At 39.3% G+C, this 19,340-nt stretch overlaps 1 protein-coding gene across 1 annotated transcript in view; it reads left to right on the top strand.

The window, feature by feature from the left end:
- Positions 1 to 19,340, top strand: part of LOC150109470 (venom protease-like) — an 81,710-nt gene that overhangs the window by 38,721 nt on the left and 23,649 nt on the right. Inside the window, exon 3 of the mRNA XM_090402429.1 lies at positions 16,235 to 16,356. Coding sequence (XP_090258555.1) covers positions 16,235 to 16,356 — 122 coding nt within the window. The remainder of the gene's footprint in view (positions 1 to 16,234; positions 16,357 to 19,340) is intronic.

A 19,340-nucleotide genomic window follows, 5' to 3' on the forward strand; every position in this document is an offset into this window, starting at 1 on the left:
GAGTTATGTTTGGCGGAAGAAATATATAAAATATTAAATGAATATTAAACGAAAAGGAAAGACTTTACTGCCCAAGATTTACACGTTTAAAAAATAACATAAGAAAAATTTTAAATTAAAAAAGATTCTTTGAAAAAAAAATTAGCTCATTTCTATATCTCCAGGTGATATAGAAATGATATAGAAATGACACTCGAGGCCTTCTTTTTTTCAAAGAAGGCCTCGAGTGTCATCTGCTTTGTCGACTTTCGCTTCTTTTCATTTAAAATAGCTTGATAGCAAGCAGAAGCAGGAAAATTTACTAAATCATTGAAAGTCTAAATCATGTGATTCAAAGATTGCTTGAGCTTTTTCGAGAAGTTTAAATGCTTCTTCTAGGTCATTTAAAGTAAAAAACTGAGTTGGAGCTTCATATTCGCTATCTTCTTTGTCTTTTTCTTTTTAGATTCTTTCTTCTTCTTCTTCTTCTTCTTCTTATTATTATTATTCAGGTCTCCAAGGAGTCAAAAGACTCTTCGAGGGAGGTCCTTCCTAAGACATAAAGTCTGTCAAGACTCATTGAGGGGAGGTCCCCCCTGAGAAACACGAAGTCTATCATACCACTCTTTAAACTCACTGACCGTTCTCGCTCCCACCACTCCATCAGGCAATGCATTCCACGGCTCAACCACCCTCCACACAAAGAAACCACTCCTTACCCTCTTGCTCACAGTTTCCTTTCGTAACTTCCAGGGATGACCTCTTGTCGTCACTCCCTCCCGCTGTTCAACCAAGCGAAAGAACTCCCCAGTGTCAACCCTGTAACCACCTCTCAACAGTTTAAAAGTCTCAATCATATCACCTCTCCTTCTTCTATCCACCAAACTCTGCAGTCCACATTCTCTCAGCCGATCCTCATAACTATCCTTGTACAGTCCTGAAACCATCTTTGTCATCCGTCTTTGTATCCTTTCCACAGTTAATTTATCCCCTTCAAATCCTGGGGACCAGATCTGAGAACAATAGTCCAAGTGTGATCTGATCAGAATGATAACCCTCTTATCTCTGCAGGTCAGTGTCCTTCTCATAATAGCAGCAATCCTCTGTGTTACCTTCACCACCTTTGCAATATGTCCCCTAAACTTCAGGTTTCTATCAATCATCAACCCCAGATCTCTTGTCTCCCCTACTTCCTCCAGTATAACTCCTCCCATAGAGTATGCAGCATCCCATCGATGTTTCCCAAACCTCAAGACCTTACATTTTGCTGCATTAAACTGACACCCCCATTCATTTGCCCATCTATCTAGCTTATTTAAATCCTCTTCCAGGGCTACCACATCTGCACTATTACTAATAATCCTTCCCAGCTTCGCATCATCCGCAAACAACTGAATATCCCCCTGCAATCCACTGGCTATGTCATTGATATAAAGGTTAAACAATACAGGTCCTAGTACTGAGTCCTGTGGAACCCCACTTGTAACCCTCTGCCTCCTGGAAACTGCTCCACCATACACAACTCTCTGATACCTATCAGACAGCCAATCCTGAATCCAGTTGACCAATCTGACATCCAGACCCATGTGCTGCAACTTAAATATCAGCTTATCATGTGGCACCCTGTCAAATGCCTTCGCCAAGTCTAAGAAAATTGCAGTATATGCCTTTCCCTCATCTAATGTTCTTGTAACTTTATTATAAAAGGCTAGCATATTGCTAAAACAAGAGCGTCCTTTCACAAATCCATGTTGATTCTCACAGATAACATTACCCTCATCTGCCCAATGCTGTATACGGTCCCTCACTACTTTCTCCAAGATCTTAACAACTACTGATGACACACAGACTGGCCTATAATTAGACACTTCCAGTCTGTTACCACCCTTATGCAATGGCACTATCTTACCTTCCTTCCATTCCCTGGGCACCTTTGCCAAAGCCAGACTTTCATTGAAAAGCCACGTTAAAGGCACTGTCAATTCCCTAGCACATTCTCTCAAAACTCATGGTGAAATACCATCCAGTCCCACAGCTTTACTGACATCCAGAGTACTCAGTATCTGAAACACACTCTCCTCCTGTACCTCCAGACCTCGAACCAGTCCTATCCCTCTAGCATTAAAACTGACTCCTCTAGGATGAAATACTCCAATAAAGTGTTCATTGAACAATTCCACTATGTCCTCTGCATCAGTCACTCTATTCCCATTTTTATCACACAATATCATTCTTCCACAGTCATTTCTCCTCCTACTGGCCACATAGCTAAAAAATTCCCTAGGATTTTCTTTGGATCTTAGGGCCAATCTCCTCTCATATTCCAGTTTCGCTTTCCTTACCACGCTAGTCACTCTTCTGGCCTGTGTCTTATATTCCTCATGCATCTCTTCACCTGTCTCCTTATATCTCTTCCATAGCCTCTTTTTCGCATGTAATTCCTGTTTAATATTGTTTGTCATCCACTTTACTCCAAATTGCGTCCTCTTCTTCACTCGTGGTATACAACTTACCATTGCTGATATTCTTTCACAATCTCCCACGCACTAGTGATATCCCGGCCTTCCAATTCCTCCCTCCATGAAACTTCCCAAAGTTGACGTCTAAGACTATTATAATCACCTGCCTTATAATTCCACATAAGTTCCTGTCTCTTTGATACTCCTGCATGTCTATTCATTTTCCAAGGCAACACCATATGGTCACTCTCTCTCTCCAACTGGTGGGAGAGATGTCGACTCAGTTATCAACTCTTCTGATGCTATAACCAAATCCAAAACTTTTGAACCTCTTGTTCCCTCTGTTACATGTTGCCTAAGACATTTGTCCCTCAAGAATTCTAGAAATTCCATTCCCCTATTGCTACATGCATCTTCCTCTCTCCAATTTATACTACTGAAGTTAAAATCTTCCATAACAATCATTCTTCTTGCACTTGCCAAACTTAGCTGTCTAAACATCTCCTGGTCCCCATCCTCTGTGCTCCTGGGTCTGTAGCAACACCCCACTAAATATCCTGTCTTGCCTACCTCTACCTCACACCATATGCTCTCAAAATCATTTGTCTCACTTCCTTCCAAATTCTCCACTCTTAGAGGACATAGCTCATCACTTATCATAAGCAGCACCCCACCACCACTACGCTTTCCCCTCCTATCCTGACGAAAAATGCTATACCCAGTGACTTCTATTCCTGTTGTTATATCCCCTTCTGTCAACCACGTCTCAGTGATCGCAATAATTTTTGGCCAGGCTGATGCTATCTGTGCCACCAATTCCTCTCCCTTATTCCGGATACTCCTGGCATTAGTATAAAGCATATAAATGCCATTGTTTCTATACCCAGCATTATCCCTTCTAGACTCCACTGGGCTCAGTGTTACCTGACATTGTCTCCCTTCTCCCAAGTATCCATTCCCACAAGAGGCCACCCCTGCTATCCTCCTCCCTGGGACACACTGACTCGTTCAGAACAGCAATCTCTCCAGATGCCTACGTCCTTCCTCATTCAAATGTAAATGGTCTCTCGCATACAATTCCTCTCTTTCCTCAAACGCACTCCAAGCATCCACATATACCAGTCCTCTCTTGTCACACATTCTCGCTATTATGCCATTCAATATCACTGCTCTTCTGCTCAGCTCATCATTATCATACCTAGGCAACACGCACACTATTTTTCCTCTCTCTGTCTTCTTCCGTACAGTCTCAAGCAAAAATCTCATATCTCTCGCTGCCCAACTTCATTAACACTCAAGTCATTCGTTCCTACCATCACAATCATCTCATCCACCCTTTCACCTCTCTTAATTGCCATAGCCACCCTTTCTATTGTTCCTCCTGGCAAACACTCCTCACGCATCCTATCTTGAACACCACGGATCATTGAGTCGCCATACATTATACCTCTTACCATTCCCTCGCTCCTATTGTTTCCATTCTCTCCTCTTCTTTCATTCCCATACCTCTCTCTTCTACTGTTTCCATTCTATCCTCTTCTAGCACTCCCATACATCTCTCTCATTCCCTCTCTCCTACCGTTTCCATTCTCTCCTCTTCTAGCACTTCCATATCTCTCTCTCATTCCGTCTCTCCTACTGTTTCCATCCTCTCGTCTGCTAGCATTCCCATACCTCTCTCTCATTCCCTCTCTTCTACTGTTTCCATTTTCTCCACTTCTAGCACTTCCATATCCCTCTCTCATTCTGTCTCTCCTACTACTGTTTCCATCCTCTTGTCTTCTAGCATTCCCATACCTCTCTCTCATTCCATCTCTCCTACCGTTTCCATTCTCTCCTCTTCTAGCACTTCCATATCTCTCTCTCATTCCGTCTCTCCTACTGTTTCCATCCTCTCGTCTGCTAGCATTCCCATACCTCTCTCTCATTCCCTCTCTTCTACTGTTTCCATTCTCTCCTCTTCTAGCACCCCCATACCTCTCACTCATACTCCCTAAATTCTCTCTCTCTCCTACTCTGATTCGCCTTGCATTTATCTCTTCCATTCTCCTAATCTTATCTTTCATACTTCTGCTCTCATTCACAAGACATTCCACCTCCTCTTTCAACTCATCTATCTCCCTCTGCAGGTCAGTCACTCTTAATCTAAATTCACTCTCCCAAACAAAACCATCTCCTAAACTTTCACACTATCAACTATTATTTTCTCATTCTCTCCTATCACACTACTTGTCTTCCTACATTCATTCCCTGTTCCTGGAGCAACAAAGTCGGATATCGATATATCTAATGTACTTATTTCCTCCAACTGCCTGCATTTTGCGCACATACGCTCTCCACTCTCTTTAACAAGCCACATGTAATTCCCGAGACGCATACATGCCGCAAGTACTGCATGCCACAAAGTCCCTTATGATATTGCTAATAATTGAGTTCTTAAATGGCAGAGGACTTGGCGTTACGCCACTTGCGACTGCTGCTGAATCCACCATCATTCCTTACTGCTGAGTAGCGTAATCTTTAATAATTATTCAATTAATAAATAAGAGGAAAAAAAAGTACAAACATCAGAACATTTAAGTACTAAATATAATTAAATAAATGAAATATAACTAAATACAGTAACTTGGCTTCGTTTTGTCTTCCATCGTTACGCGTTCGATTCCGACGGTACCAAAATATATTATATCGCGACAGCAATTAACTTCCAAAAAACAACCACTGAAGTACACTTGTATTCAGAGAAACAATTTAGCACTCAAAAACGTAGAAAAACGGGGAAAAAAGCGGACTATTCACCGATTAAAAATCGCTTTCTTCTACACAGCTCAAATTCACCGCCACGTGCTACAGCGACGCTAGCGCCACTCTTGTTCCTCTAATTCAAGGAGATCATTGGGTGAGAGTTCCATAGTGTCAGATTGAAGCAGCTCATTAACATCACCTTCCGAAACTTTCATTTGCAACTAGTGAGCAATACTTAAGATCGCTTGAGTTTCAGAATTCATAATCTTTGTTGGGTCTTCAAAGCCTTCGAAATTATCATCAAACTGAGGGAAAAATTTATGCCATACTCCTTTCACAGTTTTTTTGGAAACTTTATGCCAGTCACTCGCTCTGTGTTGCCCGAATAGCGTCTAAAATGTTGAATCTCTTCAAAAACTCTTTGATAGAAAAGTTTCCATCTTTATCAGCTGCTTCTATTAACATTTCAAAAGTCTCTTTGAAATAATGTGCTTTAAACATCGCAATCACAGTGAAAGGGTTATAGCTAAAAAGAAAACAAAATAAAAAAATCAGGTGTAATTGAAGAAAACTATGAATAACACACTCACATCTCCAAGGCTCATTCAAACTGATCATTACATTCATACGATCATTTACGTCCTTCACCGAGTACAATTTAAAATAAAAATTCTGATCCAAAAAATTCATAAAGATAAAAATTCGTAAAGTGAGAACTACCTCTATACCACTACCCTTGTGTAATGGCACTATCTTACCATCCTTTCATTCATTGGGCACTTTCTCAGGAGCTGGAACTTTCATTGAACATCCAGGCCAGTGGAGTTGTCAGTTCCTTAGCACATTCTCTCTAAACACACAGTGAAATCCCATCCAGTCCAACTGCCTTATTGACCTCCAGAGTATCATCATTACTCTGGAGCACTAAGAAAGGATCAGTCATATCCATGTGTTTCATTTAGTGTTGCCTTTGTGTGTGTGTGTTACAAGTGTTAATTTGTACTGCCAAACCAAGATCTTACTAAGTAATAAGTATAGGATGTTATATTCAGGCAATAATGATCAAGGAAAGGGAGTAGTGATAGCATTCAGCACCAAACATTTAAGATAAACTTCTTGATTGGAAGGCAGTTTCAAATAGAGTTATTTGAGCCAACTTCAAAATGGGGACATGGACAATGAAGCTTATTTATGCCTATGGAGCCACAATAAGGCTTTTCTAAAGAAGAAGTTGAGGAATTTTTGGAGTCATTAGAATAGGCAGCTGAAATAAAGAAAATGGAAAATGTGGTCCTTGTTAAAGGTCTGAACAGCAGAGAATAAAATTAATCCCACCAGGCATATAGGAGCATTTGGGAAAATTTGGAGAAAAGGGCAAAGCTAATAATAATGGTAAGTATTTACTGGATTTCTGCTCAGGACACAAACTAGCCATTAGTAATACCATGTTCCAACATAAAGATGTGTACAAGTTCACATGTAGAGAAGACACAAGAAATAAGAAAATCCTCATCAACTACGTCATTGTTTATAGAAATATCTTCATGCTCATTCAGGATACAAGAATGTACAGAGGATTTGAAACTGGAAGTGGCAATTACTTAGTATAAGCAGGATAAAAATGGATATCACATTGAAAAGAACAGTATGTAAGAAAGTTTTAAAAAGAATTAAAGTTGAGCAGCTTTTACAAGTAAATTGCAGACCCAACTATACAAACATTGTTGAAGTAAAAATGAAAGAAATTGAAAACAAGAACCAAACCTTGGAGTCTCTTATGCAAACTCTGAAGAAGACATTGATTGATTCAGCTAGGGAGGTATGTGGTGAAGTTTTCTGCAAGGATAGAAAAATAAAAACACCATGGTGTGCATAAGAATAAAATTAGCAGTTGGGACAAAGATGAAAGTATACCAAAAGTTTGTAGCAAATAAGTCGGCCTAAAGAATACAGAGAAAAATGTAGTCGAGGTAAGCTATGTGTAAAAGTAGCTAAACAAATGTCATGGGAAGACTTTGGTAAGAGTATGGAAAATAAATATTAGGAAGGTAGCAAAATGTTCTGGAGGCTATCGAAGAAGCTTAGAAATGGAGGAAAGAGTCCTGTACAAGGAATTAAAGATGATAAAGGTGACATAAAATCTGAAGATAAGGATATCCTAGATGTCTGGAGTAATTACTTTGAAAGATTGTAAATGAACCAAACAGTGACAGAACTTTACTAGAAAATTTTCAAGAGGAGTACATATGAAGACTTAGGTATAAAAAGCTGTCAGAAGCTTGAAATGTGGACTGGCAGCTGGATTAGATGATATTTGACCAGAAATACTCAAATATGAAGATATAAAAGTTCTGCAGTGGTTACACTGCATAATTCAGAGGGCCTGATCAGAAGATTGAATTTCTGATGATTGGAGAAGAGCTCATAGTATCCATTTATAAAAAAGGGAATAAAACTGAATGTGAGAATTACAGAGCAATCTTTCTACTTAGTGTTCCAGTTAAGATTGATGCTGGCATAAATCTTAACTGGAACAGTTAAGATAGCACACTTGAAAAGTTATGTTATAACTTAACATAATTTCAAGTATGCTTGAAAAGAGGTTGAGAAAAATTGTGGAAACGAAACTTGGAGAAGAATAAGCTGGGTTCAGGCCAAATGAAGAGAGAAATCGTGGGAATATGACAAGGATCTATATTTAAGTTTTGTAGATCTGGAAAAGCTTTTCAAAACACTAAAATTATATGGGGCGAATGGAACATTATACAGAGTAATACAGAATTTATATTTAAGTTGTAAGATAGCATTAGAATTGAAGAAAATAAGGAAGATGGTTTGATGTAAAATCAGGGGTAAGACAAGGATGCACATTATCCCCATTCATATTAATCATCTATATGGATCATATTATGAAAGAAAGTGGTATCAGGCCTGACATTAGAATTGAAGATACCAGACTTGGCTCTTTGTTTTATACAGATAATGTTGACTAAATTTAACACACGTGAACCACAGTAGTAGGTTTTTTATTATGTAAATATTTCGTCCTAGGTATCTTAGGACGTCATCAATACACTATGGCAATACTAGGAATCACAAAAGAAAGGGCGCATACGTACAGTGGAATCCAAATTGCCTGCAGTGGCGCATTGCGGCCTGAACTTAAATTAAATTAAATTGAATTAAATTACTTAAATTAAATTAAAATTAATTACAGTTAAGTTATTATTTTACACAATTTTGTATGACGATTTCCCATACTTTAGGGATGGCAAGAACATCATTGCAGTTTAGATTTGGTCTGTGGAGTAGGGCTTCAGCACTTTCTTTTTTATTTTATTTTATTTTATTTTATTATTCAGGCCTCCAAGGAGTCAAAAGACTCATCGAGGGAGGTCCTTCCTAAGACATAAAGTCTGTCAAGATTCATCAAGGAGAGGTCCCCCCCCCTGAGAAACACAAAGTCTATCATACCACTCTTTAAACTCACTGACCGTTCTCGCTCCCACCACTCCATCAAGCATCGCATTCCATGGCTCAACCACCCTCCACACAAAGAAACCACTCCTTACCCTCTTGCTCACAGTTTCCTTTCGTAACTTCCAGGGATGGCCTCTTGTCGTCACTCCCTCCCGCTGTTCAACCAAGCGAAAGAACTCCCCAGTGTCAACAGTCCACATTCTCTCAGCCGATCCTCATAACTATCCTTGTACAGTCCTGAAACCATCTTTGTCATCCGTCTTTGTATCCTTTCCACAGTTAATTTATCCCCTTGAAATCCTGGGGACCAAATCTGAGAACAATAGTCCAAGTGTGGTCTGATCAGAGACTTATACAACGGAATGATACCCCTCTTATCTCTGCAGGTCAGTGTCCTTCTCATAATAGCAGCAATCCTCTGTGTTACCTTCACCACCTTTGCAATATGTCCCCTAAACTTCAGGTTTCTATCAATCATCAACCCCCAGATCTCTTGTCTCCCCTACTTCCTCCAGTATAACTCCTCCCATAGAATATGCAGCATCCCATCGATGTTTCCCAAACCTCAAGACCTTACATTTTGTGCATTAAACTGACACCCCCATTCATTTGCCCATCTATCTAGCTTATTTAAATCCTCTTGCAGGGCTACCACATCTGCACTATTACTAATAATCCTTCCCAGCTTTGCATCATCTGCAAACAACTGAATATCCCCCTGCAATCCACTGGCTATGTCATTGATATAAAGGTTAAACAATATAGGTCCTAGTACTGAGCCCTGTGGGACCCCACTTGTAACCCTCTGCCTCCTGGAAACTGCTCCACCATACACAACTCTCTGATACCTATCAGACAGCCAATCCAGAATCCAGTTGACCAATCTGACATCCAGACCCATGTGCTGCAACTTAAATATCAGCTTATCATGTGGCACCCTGTCAAATGCCTTCGCCAAGTCTAAGAAAATTGCAGTATATGCCTTTCCCTCATCTAATGTTCTTGTAACTTTATTATAAAAGGCTAGCATATTGCTAAAACAAGAGCGTCCTTTCACAAATCCATGTTGATTCTCACAGATAACATTACCCTCATCTGCCCAATGCTGTATACGGTCCCTCACTACTTTCTCCAAGATCTTAACAACTACTGATGACACACAGACTGGCCTATAATTAGACACTTCCAGTCTGTTACCACCCTTATGCAATGGCACTATCTTGCCTTCCTTCCATTCCCTGGGCACCTTTGCGAAAGCCAGACTTTCATTGAAAAGCCACGTTAAAGGCACTGTCAATTCCCTAGCACATTCTCTCAAAACTCATGGTGAAATACCATCCAGTCCCACAGCTTTACTGACATCCAGAGTACTCAGTATCTGAAACACACTTTCCTCCTGTACCTCCAGACCTCGAACCAGTCCTATCCCTCTAGCATTAAAACTGACTCCTCTAGGATGAAATACTCCAATAAAGTGTTCATTGAACAATTCCACTATGTCCTCTGCATCAGTCACTCTATTCCCATTTTTATCACACAATATCATTCTTCCACAGTCATTTCTCCTCCTACTGGCCACATAGCTAAAAAATTCCCTAGGATTTTCTTTGGATCTTAGGACCAATCTCCTCTCATATTCCAGTTTCACTTTCCTTACCACACTAGTCACTCTTCTGGCCTGTGTCTTATATTCCTCATGCATCTCTTCACCTGTCTCCTTATATCTCTTCCATAGCCTCTTTTTCGCATGTAATTCCTGTTTAATATTGTTTGTCATCCACTTTACTCCAAATTGCGTCCTCTTCTTCACTCGTGGTATACAACTTACCATTGCTGATAACAAATATTCTTTCACTATCTCCCACGCACTAGTGATATCCCAGCCTTCCAATTCCTCCCTCCATGAAACTTCCCGAAGTTGACGTCTAAGACTATTATAATCACCTGCCTTATAATTCCACATAAGTTCCCATCTCTTTGATACTCCTGCATGTCTATCCATTATAAGCATTCATATTTATATGAAGATCTGTGTAGAAGTTTTGTCTTTTTCCAATGGATCTTGTGGTTTGGGTTTTCAACTCCGTGTTGAGCGAGGCCTGATTTTTGCAGTTTGATGAGGTGGATATGGTCTTGATGTTCCAAAATGTATTTAAAAACTGATCTGCCTGTCTGTCTAAAATAAGGGACTTTACAGGAGCATGGAACCTCGTATACACCAGGTGAAAGTTTGTCTTTAGGCCAGGGTAACAAGTTTTGGATCTGGTTGATGGGTTGGTAGGTGGCAGCAAGATTGTATTTCTTCATAATTTTTGAGAGCCGTTCAGAGATGCCTTTGATATAAGGTATGGGAATCCTATGGGGTTGTTCTTGTCTAGGTTGAAGTGTGGAGAAATTGCTGATGATTTTTTGAGTTGTTTTGAGATTGTAACCATTTAGAGTGGCTGTGTTTTTGATTATTTCCTATTCTTGTTTTAGAGAATCCTCAGAGGAGCATAATCTGTGTGCTCTGGTTACCAATGATTTAATGATGCCAAATTTTTGAGAGGGATGATGAACTGAAGTATTGTGAAAGTAGCAGCCTGAAAATGTCAGTTTGCGATAGACAGAGGTGGAGATGGAACCATCTTCTTTTCTTTGGATATGGAAATCCAGAAAGGGGATACCTTGTGAGGATTCTCTTTCTAATGTAAATCTGATGCGAGGATGAAGAAGGTTGATTTTTTCTAAAAACTGAAGTAGCTCTTGTTCAGAATAACTCCAGACTGCGAAGATATCATCGACATATCGAAGCCAGAGTTTTGGTTTGGGTTTGAACATGAGGATTTTTTCTTCTAGATGTTCTATAAACAGATCTGCCAAGTTGGGTGACAAGGGAGACCCCCATTGCTGTTCCCTCCTCTTGCTTGTAGATTTTTCCTTTCCATGTGAAGTAACCAGAAGTGATAAGAAATTTGAAAAGTTCAACAATGTCTGACAGAATTCGTATTCCTAGTATTGCCATACTGTACTGATGATGTCCTAAGATACCTAGGATGAAATATTTACATAATAAAAAACCTACTACTGTAGTTCACGTGTGTTAAATTTAGTCATGAATTCTCCACAGGTTTCTCTATATAATCAACACAGATAATGTTGTAATCCTAAACACATCTAGTGCAAATCTTCATGATTCACTAAATTGAATAACAGCTGTAACAAATTTGGTATGAAATTCAGCAATAAAAATACCAAACTATGAACATAGGCAAAAAACATCAGCTGCATTCAATGGAGATCCTATAGAACAAGGAAAATATCTCAGCTATTTAGGCATAGTTTTTAAGTGAAGATGGCAGGTTGAATCTGGAAACAGACAACAGAATAAGCAAAGCTGGTATGGTGGGTAGCCAGCTGAATAAATTTATATGGAATAAGAAAGAAATCAGCCAAAACACCAAACTAGCAGTATACAAGAAAGTGTTTAGGCCAGTTTTAAGTTATGGATCTGAGAGATGGTTAGAAATAAAGTACTTAATCAAAGATTAGACACCACGGATTTGAGGGTTCTGAGAAAAATTAGGGGAGTGAACTGATGGCATCAATGGCAGACTCATATTAAAAATGAATATATTAGAAAGGAACTTGACATTATTAGCATTTAAGAATGTGTCAGCAGAGCTAATCTAAGGTGGTATGGCTACTTAAAAATGTTTTAGGAAAGGTTAGCAAAACAAGCGTTAGATGCCAAGATGGCAGGAAAGAGACCCAGTGGAAGACCTAGGTGGATTGATTCAGTCAGAAGTGCCTTAGAAGCACCAAATGTTAGATATGACAATATTGTAGTGCTCACAACTAATAGATTAATTTGGAGGAAAATTGTTGATAGGAGATTAATAATAATGTAACATCCCTGTACATCCCTCAGGGGTACATATCAGGAAATTGATGATGATGATGATTAAAATAGTTTTTAATCATCAAGATGAAATTATTTATTATTATTATTATTATTATTATTATTCAGGCCTCCATGGAGTCAAAAGACTCATTGTGGGAGGTCCTTTCTAAGAAACACAAGTCTATCAAGACTCATCAAGGGAGGTCCCTCCTAGGAAACACAAAGTCTATCATACCGCTCCTTAAATGCATTGACCGTTCTTGCTCTCACCACTCTATTAGGCAATGCCTTCCACGGTTCAACCACCCTCCATGCAAAGAAACCATTCCTCACCCTCTTTCTCACAGTTTCCTTTCGTAACTTCCAGGGATGACTCCTTCCCGCTGTTCAACCAAGAGAAAAAACTCCCCAGTGTCAACCCTGTAACTACCTCTCAACAGTTTAAAAGTCTCAATCATATCATCTCTCCTTCTTCTATCCACCAAACTCTGCAGGAGATAGGAGATTAATGGCAGGAAATGCCCCAGTAAACTGATCATTGAACAGCTCCACTGTTTCATCTGCACAGGCCACTTTACCTCTATTACCATTTACTAGGATCATTTTTCTGCAATCATTTCTTCTCCTGTTAGCCACATAACAAAAGAATTCCTTAGGATTTTCCTTGGACTATAGAGCTAATCTGTCATTGTATTCTATTTTTGTCTTTATTATTATACTAGGTCACTTTCTTTCCTAAGTCTTATTATTCCTCATGCAACTGCTGTCCAATTGAGGAATGCTATTTGCCATTGCTTTTGATAAATATTTCTTCATTAGCTCCATGCACTGCTGATATCTCTCCTTGCAATTCTTCCATCCATAGAACTGCCCCAAGCTGATTTTTTTATCCTTATTATGTGACACTTCCAAGAACTCATAATGAGAGGGTGTGCTACTTGACTCTGCTACACACGCATCTCCCCTACTGCTTAATTCTTCTGCTACACATAACTACCATTGACACCATCTACCATCCATCACCACCAATGACAGTATTTTTTGTCTGCAAAGTGTATGTATTCTGATGGCCAATTTGCCTGTATATGCAAGATGAAAAACCTGGTTTCTGAAAGAAAAAACCTTGCTACCTCCGTATGAGATCGGCTAACTCACCTTCAATTGAAAAAGCCCGTATAAAGATTCCTCCCATCATGATGAGAATCGAACTTAGGCCTCTTCTAATCGAAGGGTGTAATGTACTGTCATTCTTCCAATTGTGCTACGGAGGTGCTTTTCTAAGGTTATTATAGACACTTGCCTTATAATTCCATATCCTTTCTGTCGAACTTCTGCATGTCTATTCAGCCTTCAAGTCAAGACTGTATAGGAGATTAATAATAATGTAGTGCTGTCTTAGTAGTAACCTGTACATCCCTTGGGGGGGGGGGGGAGGTACATATCAGGAAATATGTAGCCCCAAGTTACAACTGAGATGTCCCATTGGCATCTTGGTTACAATCAGTTCCTCTGATGCAAAGACCAAATCCCAAACTCTCGATCCTCATTATCCCTCTACTACTACATGTTGTGTGAGATATTTGTCCCTCAAGAATTTCAGATATTCACTCCCTTATTACCGTATGCTGCTTCCTTTCCCCAAAAATTTCCCCCTTTCATCAGAAGGGGAAAATTTAACTATAGTTAAAATTTTCCTCTTCTGATGACTTGCTTTGCACTTGCCAAACTTAGCTGCTTAAAGATTTCCTGCCCAATCCTGCCCCTCCCCTCTGTCCCTGGCTTAATAGAAACATCCTACTTAATATCCTGTCCTGCCCGTCGCCACTCACATATATTTCCTTCCAAATTCTCCAGTCTGAGAGGACTCAATTCATCACTTATAAGTAACACTCCACTTCCAAATTTGCCCTTTCTATCCTGACAGAATATGTCATACCCTTTCTACTTCTGTTCCTGTCAGAACAGCATCTTCAGTCAACCACAATTCACTGATTCCAGTAATCTTAGGACAGCCTGAGGCTATCAGTGCCACCATCACTTCCTTTATTCCTGATCCTCCTAGCATCTGTATAGAGAAACATCAATGCATTGTCACCATTTTGCTACCTATTATTAATCCCACTAAATTCCATTTGATTCTTCAATATATTACATTCTCCCATCTCCCATGTGACTATCCCTATCATGCTACCTCTGCTCCCATCAATTCTAGCAACTCTAGTTTCTTTCAGAACAACAATCTCTCCAGATGCTTACACCCTTCCATGCTCAACTGCAGTCATATCTTGTATACAGCTATCGTCTACCCTCAAATACACTTCAAGCTTCCACATATTCCAGACCTTTCTTTCAACACATCCTCACTATCATGCTATTCATTATTCCTGCTCTACTCCTCACTTCTGCATTATTACATCTGGTTGAAACACTACTATCTTCCGTGCTGCACAATTACTAATAATAGCCTTAAATCACTTGCAACCCGATTCACACTACCTCTCCGATCATTTGTAACAATCATATCATCCACATTCTCACCTTGCTTTATTGCCATGTACACACTCTATCATTCCTCCAGGCAAGCACTCTTCTAACATTCTATTTTGCATACCATGAATCATTAAATCTCCATACATCACTTGCTCACCATCATTCCTTACTCACCTGCATCCTTCTCTCTCTCTCTCTCTCCCCCCCCCCCTTGCTCTCCCATTCATCATCTGCCTTCCTCTCATCTCTTTCCCTTGCTCCTGTATGTCTTAACCTTATCTCATTCCCTCTCTTTCTCTGGTTTTCTCCATACTCTCTCCTACTTTCATACTTTCCCTTCACTTGAGTCAATCATTTTTCATATCCTCCACTTCCTCTCTCAATACTTCTATCCCTTTCCAAGCATCCTACCTTTATTAAAGATTCTGATACAGTTGGTACCATCCTTTAGATCTTTCATATCTCCAGTCACACATGATGCTCACCTTCCCTCCTTCCTCTCATTCACACTACTCATAACTTCCCAGCAAACACATTTCATTAGCACCATTGCTGCCACTGAAACTTGAGATATCTTAGAACTTATATTGAGATCACTCAACCCTTCCCACATTTTACATTTCATGCAAATGTGCACTTCCCCATATCTTATGATATATTTTTAAATGACAGGAAGCATACATGCCATAGGCAAAGGATTCTACAAAATCTTGTATTATACTTTGAAAAATGTGATATTTAAATGGTGGCAGGCTGAGTAACAATGAATCATGTAAGTGATTCATTGTCACCCAGACAATTTTAGTCAGTATATTGGAAAATACTTTGAACTAAAAAACTTGCAAATGCAAACACACCACATTCATTCATAACCAACTCAGACTACATTTTATGGTAACATTATGATAAATCGCAAATAATTAATATTATAATTAACATCCGATCTCCATGGAGTCAGAAACTCATTGTGGGATATCAAAATTTCTTCCCCCCCCCCCTCATCACACGATACTGAACAACAAAATCTTCGTCATCTACTGGTGAAATAACAACTTTGCTTAATTGTTGTATAGAAAAGATTGTAGTATGGAAAAGTATAAATGCTCACAAGTTGGTAATGAATATTTGCAAATTAATTGTTCCTTAATATAAAAATTACCTGGATGTCAGTTTTTCACGTTTGTTCTTTTACTATTAGGTAGCTCTTGTTAAGATATCTGCTTCAGCCTCAAGAACTTATAATGAACCTCTTAAATTATACTGTGGTGGAATTTTAATTACAGATAAACATGTGCTGACAGCTGCTCATTGTGTTGTTGGGTAAGCATACAGTATTACTATTTATTAGCATTATTTCCAGACTGCTATCTTGAAGACATAATCAGCATTAGATAATTCACCACCCAACTTTGGTGCTGAATGTCCAGTGTTACTTTTTTCACTTTTTTATTCATATGACTCTTGTACATTATTTTCATTCTCTCACCACATATATCCATAGGCTGTTCTCATCAACTTACGAGGTGTGGCTATTAAATAATGAGACTGGTTACAAAAATGTGGTTTATTATTACAATTGTACAACTTAATTGTTATCCCCCTTCAACATACTCTCTTCCTCTATCTATACACCATTGCATACGAATTTTCCATTGTTGGAAGCAGTGCTGCAAATCATCAGGTGTTATCTGCTTCAGTAGTGCTGCCATTTTCTCCTTTACTTCATCCACTGACTGAAAATGGTTGCCCTTCAATTCGGAATTTCAACTCTGGAAAAGGTAAAAGTTGCATGGAGCTAAGTCCGGTGAGCAAGTTGGATGGTCCAATGCTGGGATCTTCTTATCAGCTAGATACTGCTTTACAGACAGTGCAATGTGGGCTGGAACATTGTCCTGATGGAGAATCCAAGCATTGTTCTTCCCCAGATTGGGTCTCTTCTTCCTCGCTCGTTCTCTCAGCTTGGCCAGAACCTCAAGGTAATAATGTTGGTTAACTGTCTGATGCTCTGGTACCCATTCAACCATTACCAGACCATTGATATAAAAAAAACGATCAGCATTGCCTTCGGTTTTGACTTGCTCATTCTTGTTTTTATCATTCTCAGTGACGTGGGAGTGTTCCAGTGCATCGATTCTCTTTGTTTCTGGATTGTACTGGAAAATCCACATCTCATCACATGCGATGATCTTCTCCTGAAAGTCCAACTCTGCTATCAGCCATTCCATGATGTCAGTGCAAATTTGTTTCCAGACATCTTTCTGCTCCTGACACAAGTTTTTTGGAACCATTTTGGTGCAGACTTTGTTCATGTTCAATTGCTCGTGCAAAATTTGTTGTACAGTCTCCTTATCAATGTGCATCATGTTTGCTATCGTCCAAATGCTTAATCGGCAATCATTGCAGACAATTTCATTAATTTTCGTAATGTTTTGTTCGGTTGCTGCCATGACAGGGCGATCCGTTCGTTTGTCATCTTCAACGTTTTCTCGACCTTCAGCAAAGCATTTGTGCCATTCAAACATTCGCACATGTGACATTACATTATCACCGTACACCTCCTGCAACAGTTTCAAACACTTGGTCGGCGATTTCTTCAGTTTCACAAGGAATTTGGGATTAATGCACTGCTCAAGTTTAACGTTAGACATTATTCTGGCAAAATGACTTCCCAAGTGTTTCTTTTATAACTGCCTACAGACTAACTACAAGTGAACAATGCTTATCTCAACTGTTTCTAGAAACTGTTTCATTCAGCGAAGTGAATGACCTTCAAGGTCATTCACTTCGCTGAATGAAAGTCAGCTCTCTAGCATTACACTCATGACAGCAGTTTAATGGGTAAAGTTTACAACTTTTTCTTTGTAATGTCCACTATACTTGGCTCCCTAGCCCCCCCCCCCTCCCACCCATCAAAAAAGATGTCATATGTCTTCTACCTCTTCAGGCAAAGTTTCACCAATCCTTGCTCTATTTTCTCTGGTCAAAGTAATTACTTCGTACTTGGCTCCATGCATTTGCAAGTACCAACCAACCAACCTACTATTCAAATCCCTCCATAACAATTCTACATCAGAGACTTCCTAGCATTGCTCTTATTCAATATAGCATCATCAGCAAACAATTGAATATCTCCTCTCAAACCTTGAACCTTACTGTTGATATATAAATTAAACAAGTGGTTCAAGAACAGAATCTGTTTGTCACCTTTTTTCTTTGAGGCATCACTTCACCAAACACAACTTCTGGCTTCTATCAACCAACCCTCACAGCAACCAGGCTACAAATTCACTATCCATTCCCATTCTCCTCAGTTTCAATAGTAGTTTGTCATGTGGTTTTCTATCAAATGCTTTTACACAATTTAGAAAAATTACCTTATAAGCATTTCTTCTTAACATCCCAAACGGCCATGACATCTATAGATGTCCAGAAAAATCTGGATACTATTCTGTAACACTTATTGAATAACATGGATAAGAAGTGCAATTAGGTCTTGCTATTTCATCTACCATGGCCGGCAGAGAGATTAATATGCTTCTCCTCCTATTAGAAAATCCAACTAGGTGAAGCATGACTTCTTCTTAAACATGCTGCTCTGGAAAGATTAATGTTCTCGTCAATCCAAGTTTATATTCTATCTCTAACCAGCCTTTCTAACATCTTCACCCCTGCACCTGATACACACCTTAGTCTGTAATTTACCACCACTGACTTGGATTGTCTCTTATGCAGTGGGACTATGTTTTCTTCCTTCTACTCCTAATAGACTGTTCATTTGTCAGATTCTGTTGAACAACCAAGTCAAGGGCACTATCAACCTTTATACTCCTTTTTGCCTTATACTCCTTTGCACATTCTTTTAATACCTGTATATGCTGTAATATCCCACCCAATCACACAGGCTCTTATTAGCAAATACAAGGCTTAGTTAAAATTCCAAGTACTTCACATTCCTGAAATGCCAGTCTCTCTCTCTCTCTTCTTCCTTTCCAATGTTATCCAACACTATACAATGTTATCCAACAATATATTCCCTCCCCCCCCCCCAACATGAAATCCACTGACGGAATACTCACTGAACATTTCGACTATATCTTCAGTGGATATATGTGTATCACAAGTTGCACAGATTATATCCATTGTATCATGTGCCATGTCCAGCAACTGGTGAGTCACATATTCATCTTGTTTTGTTTTTGCTTCTTCAGTCAGTCTCCTTTCATATGCCAATTTTACCTTTCATTCTATACTTTTCGCCTTCCTAGCCTGTGTCTTATATTTTGTGTTCTGCTGGTGAGTACCAT

This window comes from Typopeltis vanoorti, chromosome 2, assembly GCF_054136105.1.
Source record: "Typopeltis vanoorti isolate ZY-2024b chromosome 2, IOZ_Tvanoo_1.0, whole genome shotgun sequence".
Taxonomy (NCBI): Eukaryota; Metazoa; Arthropoda; class Arachnida; order Uropygi; family Thelyphonidae; genus Typopeltis; species Typopeltis vanoorti.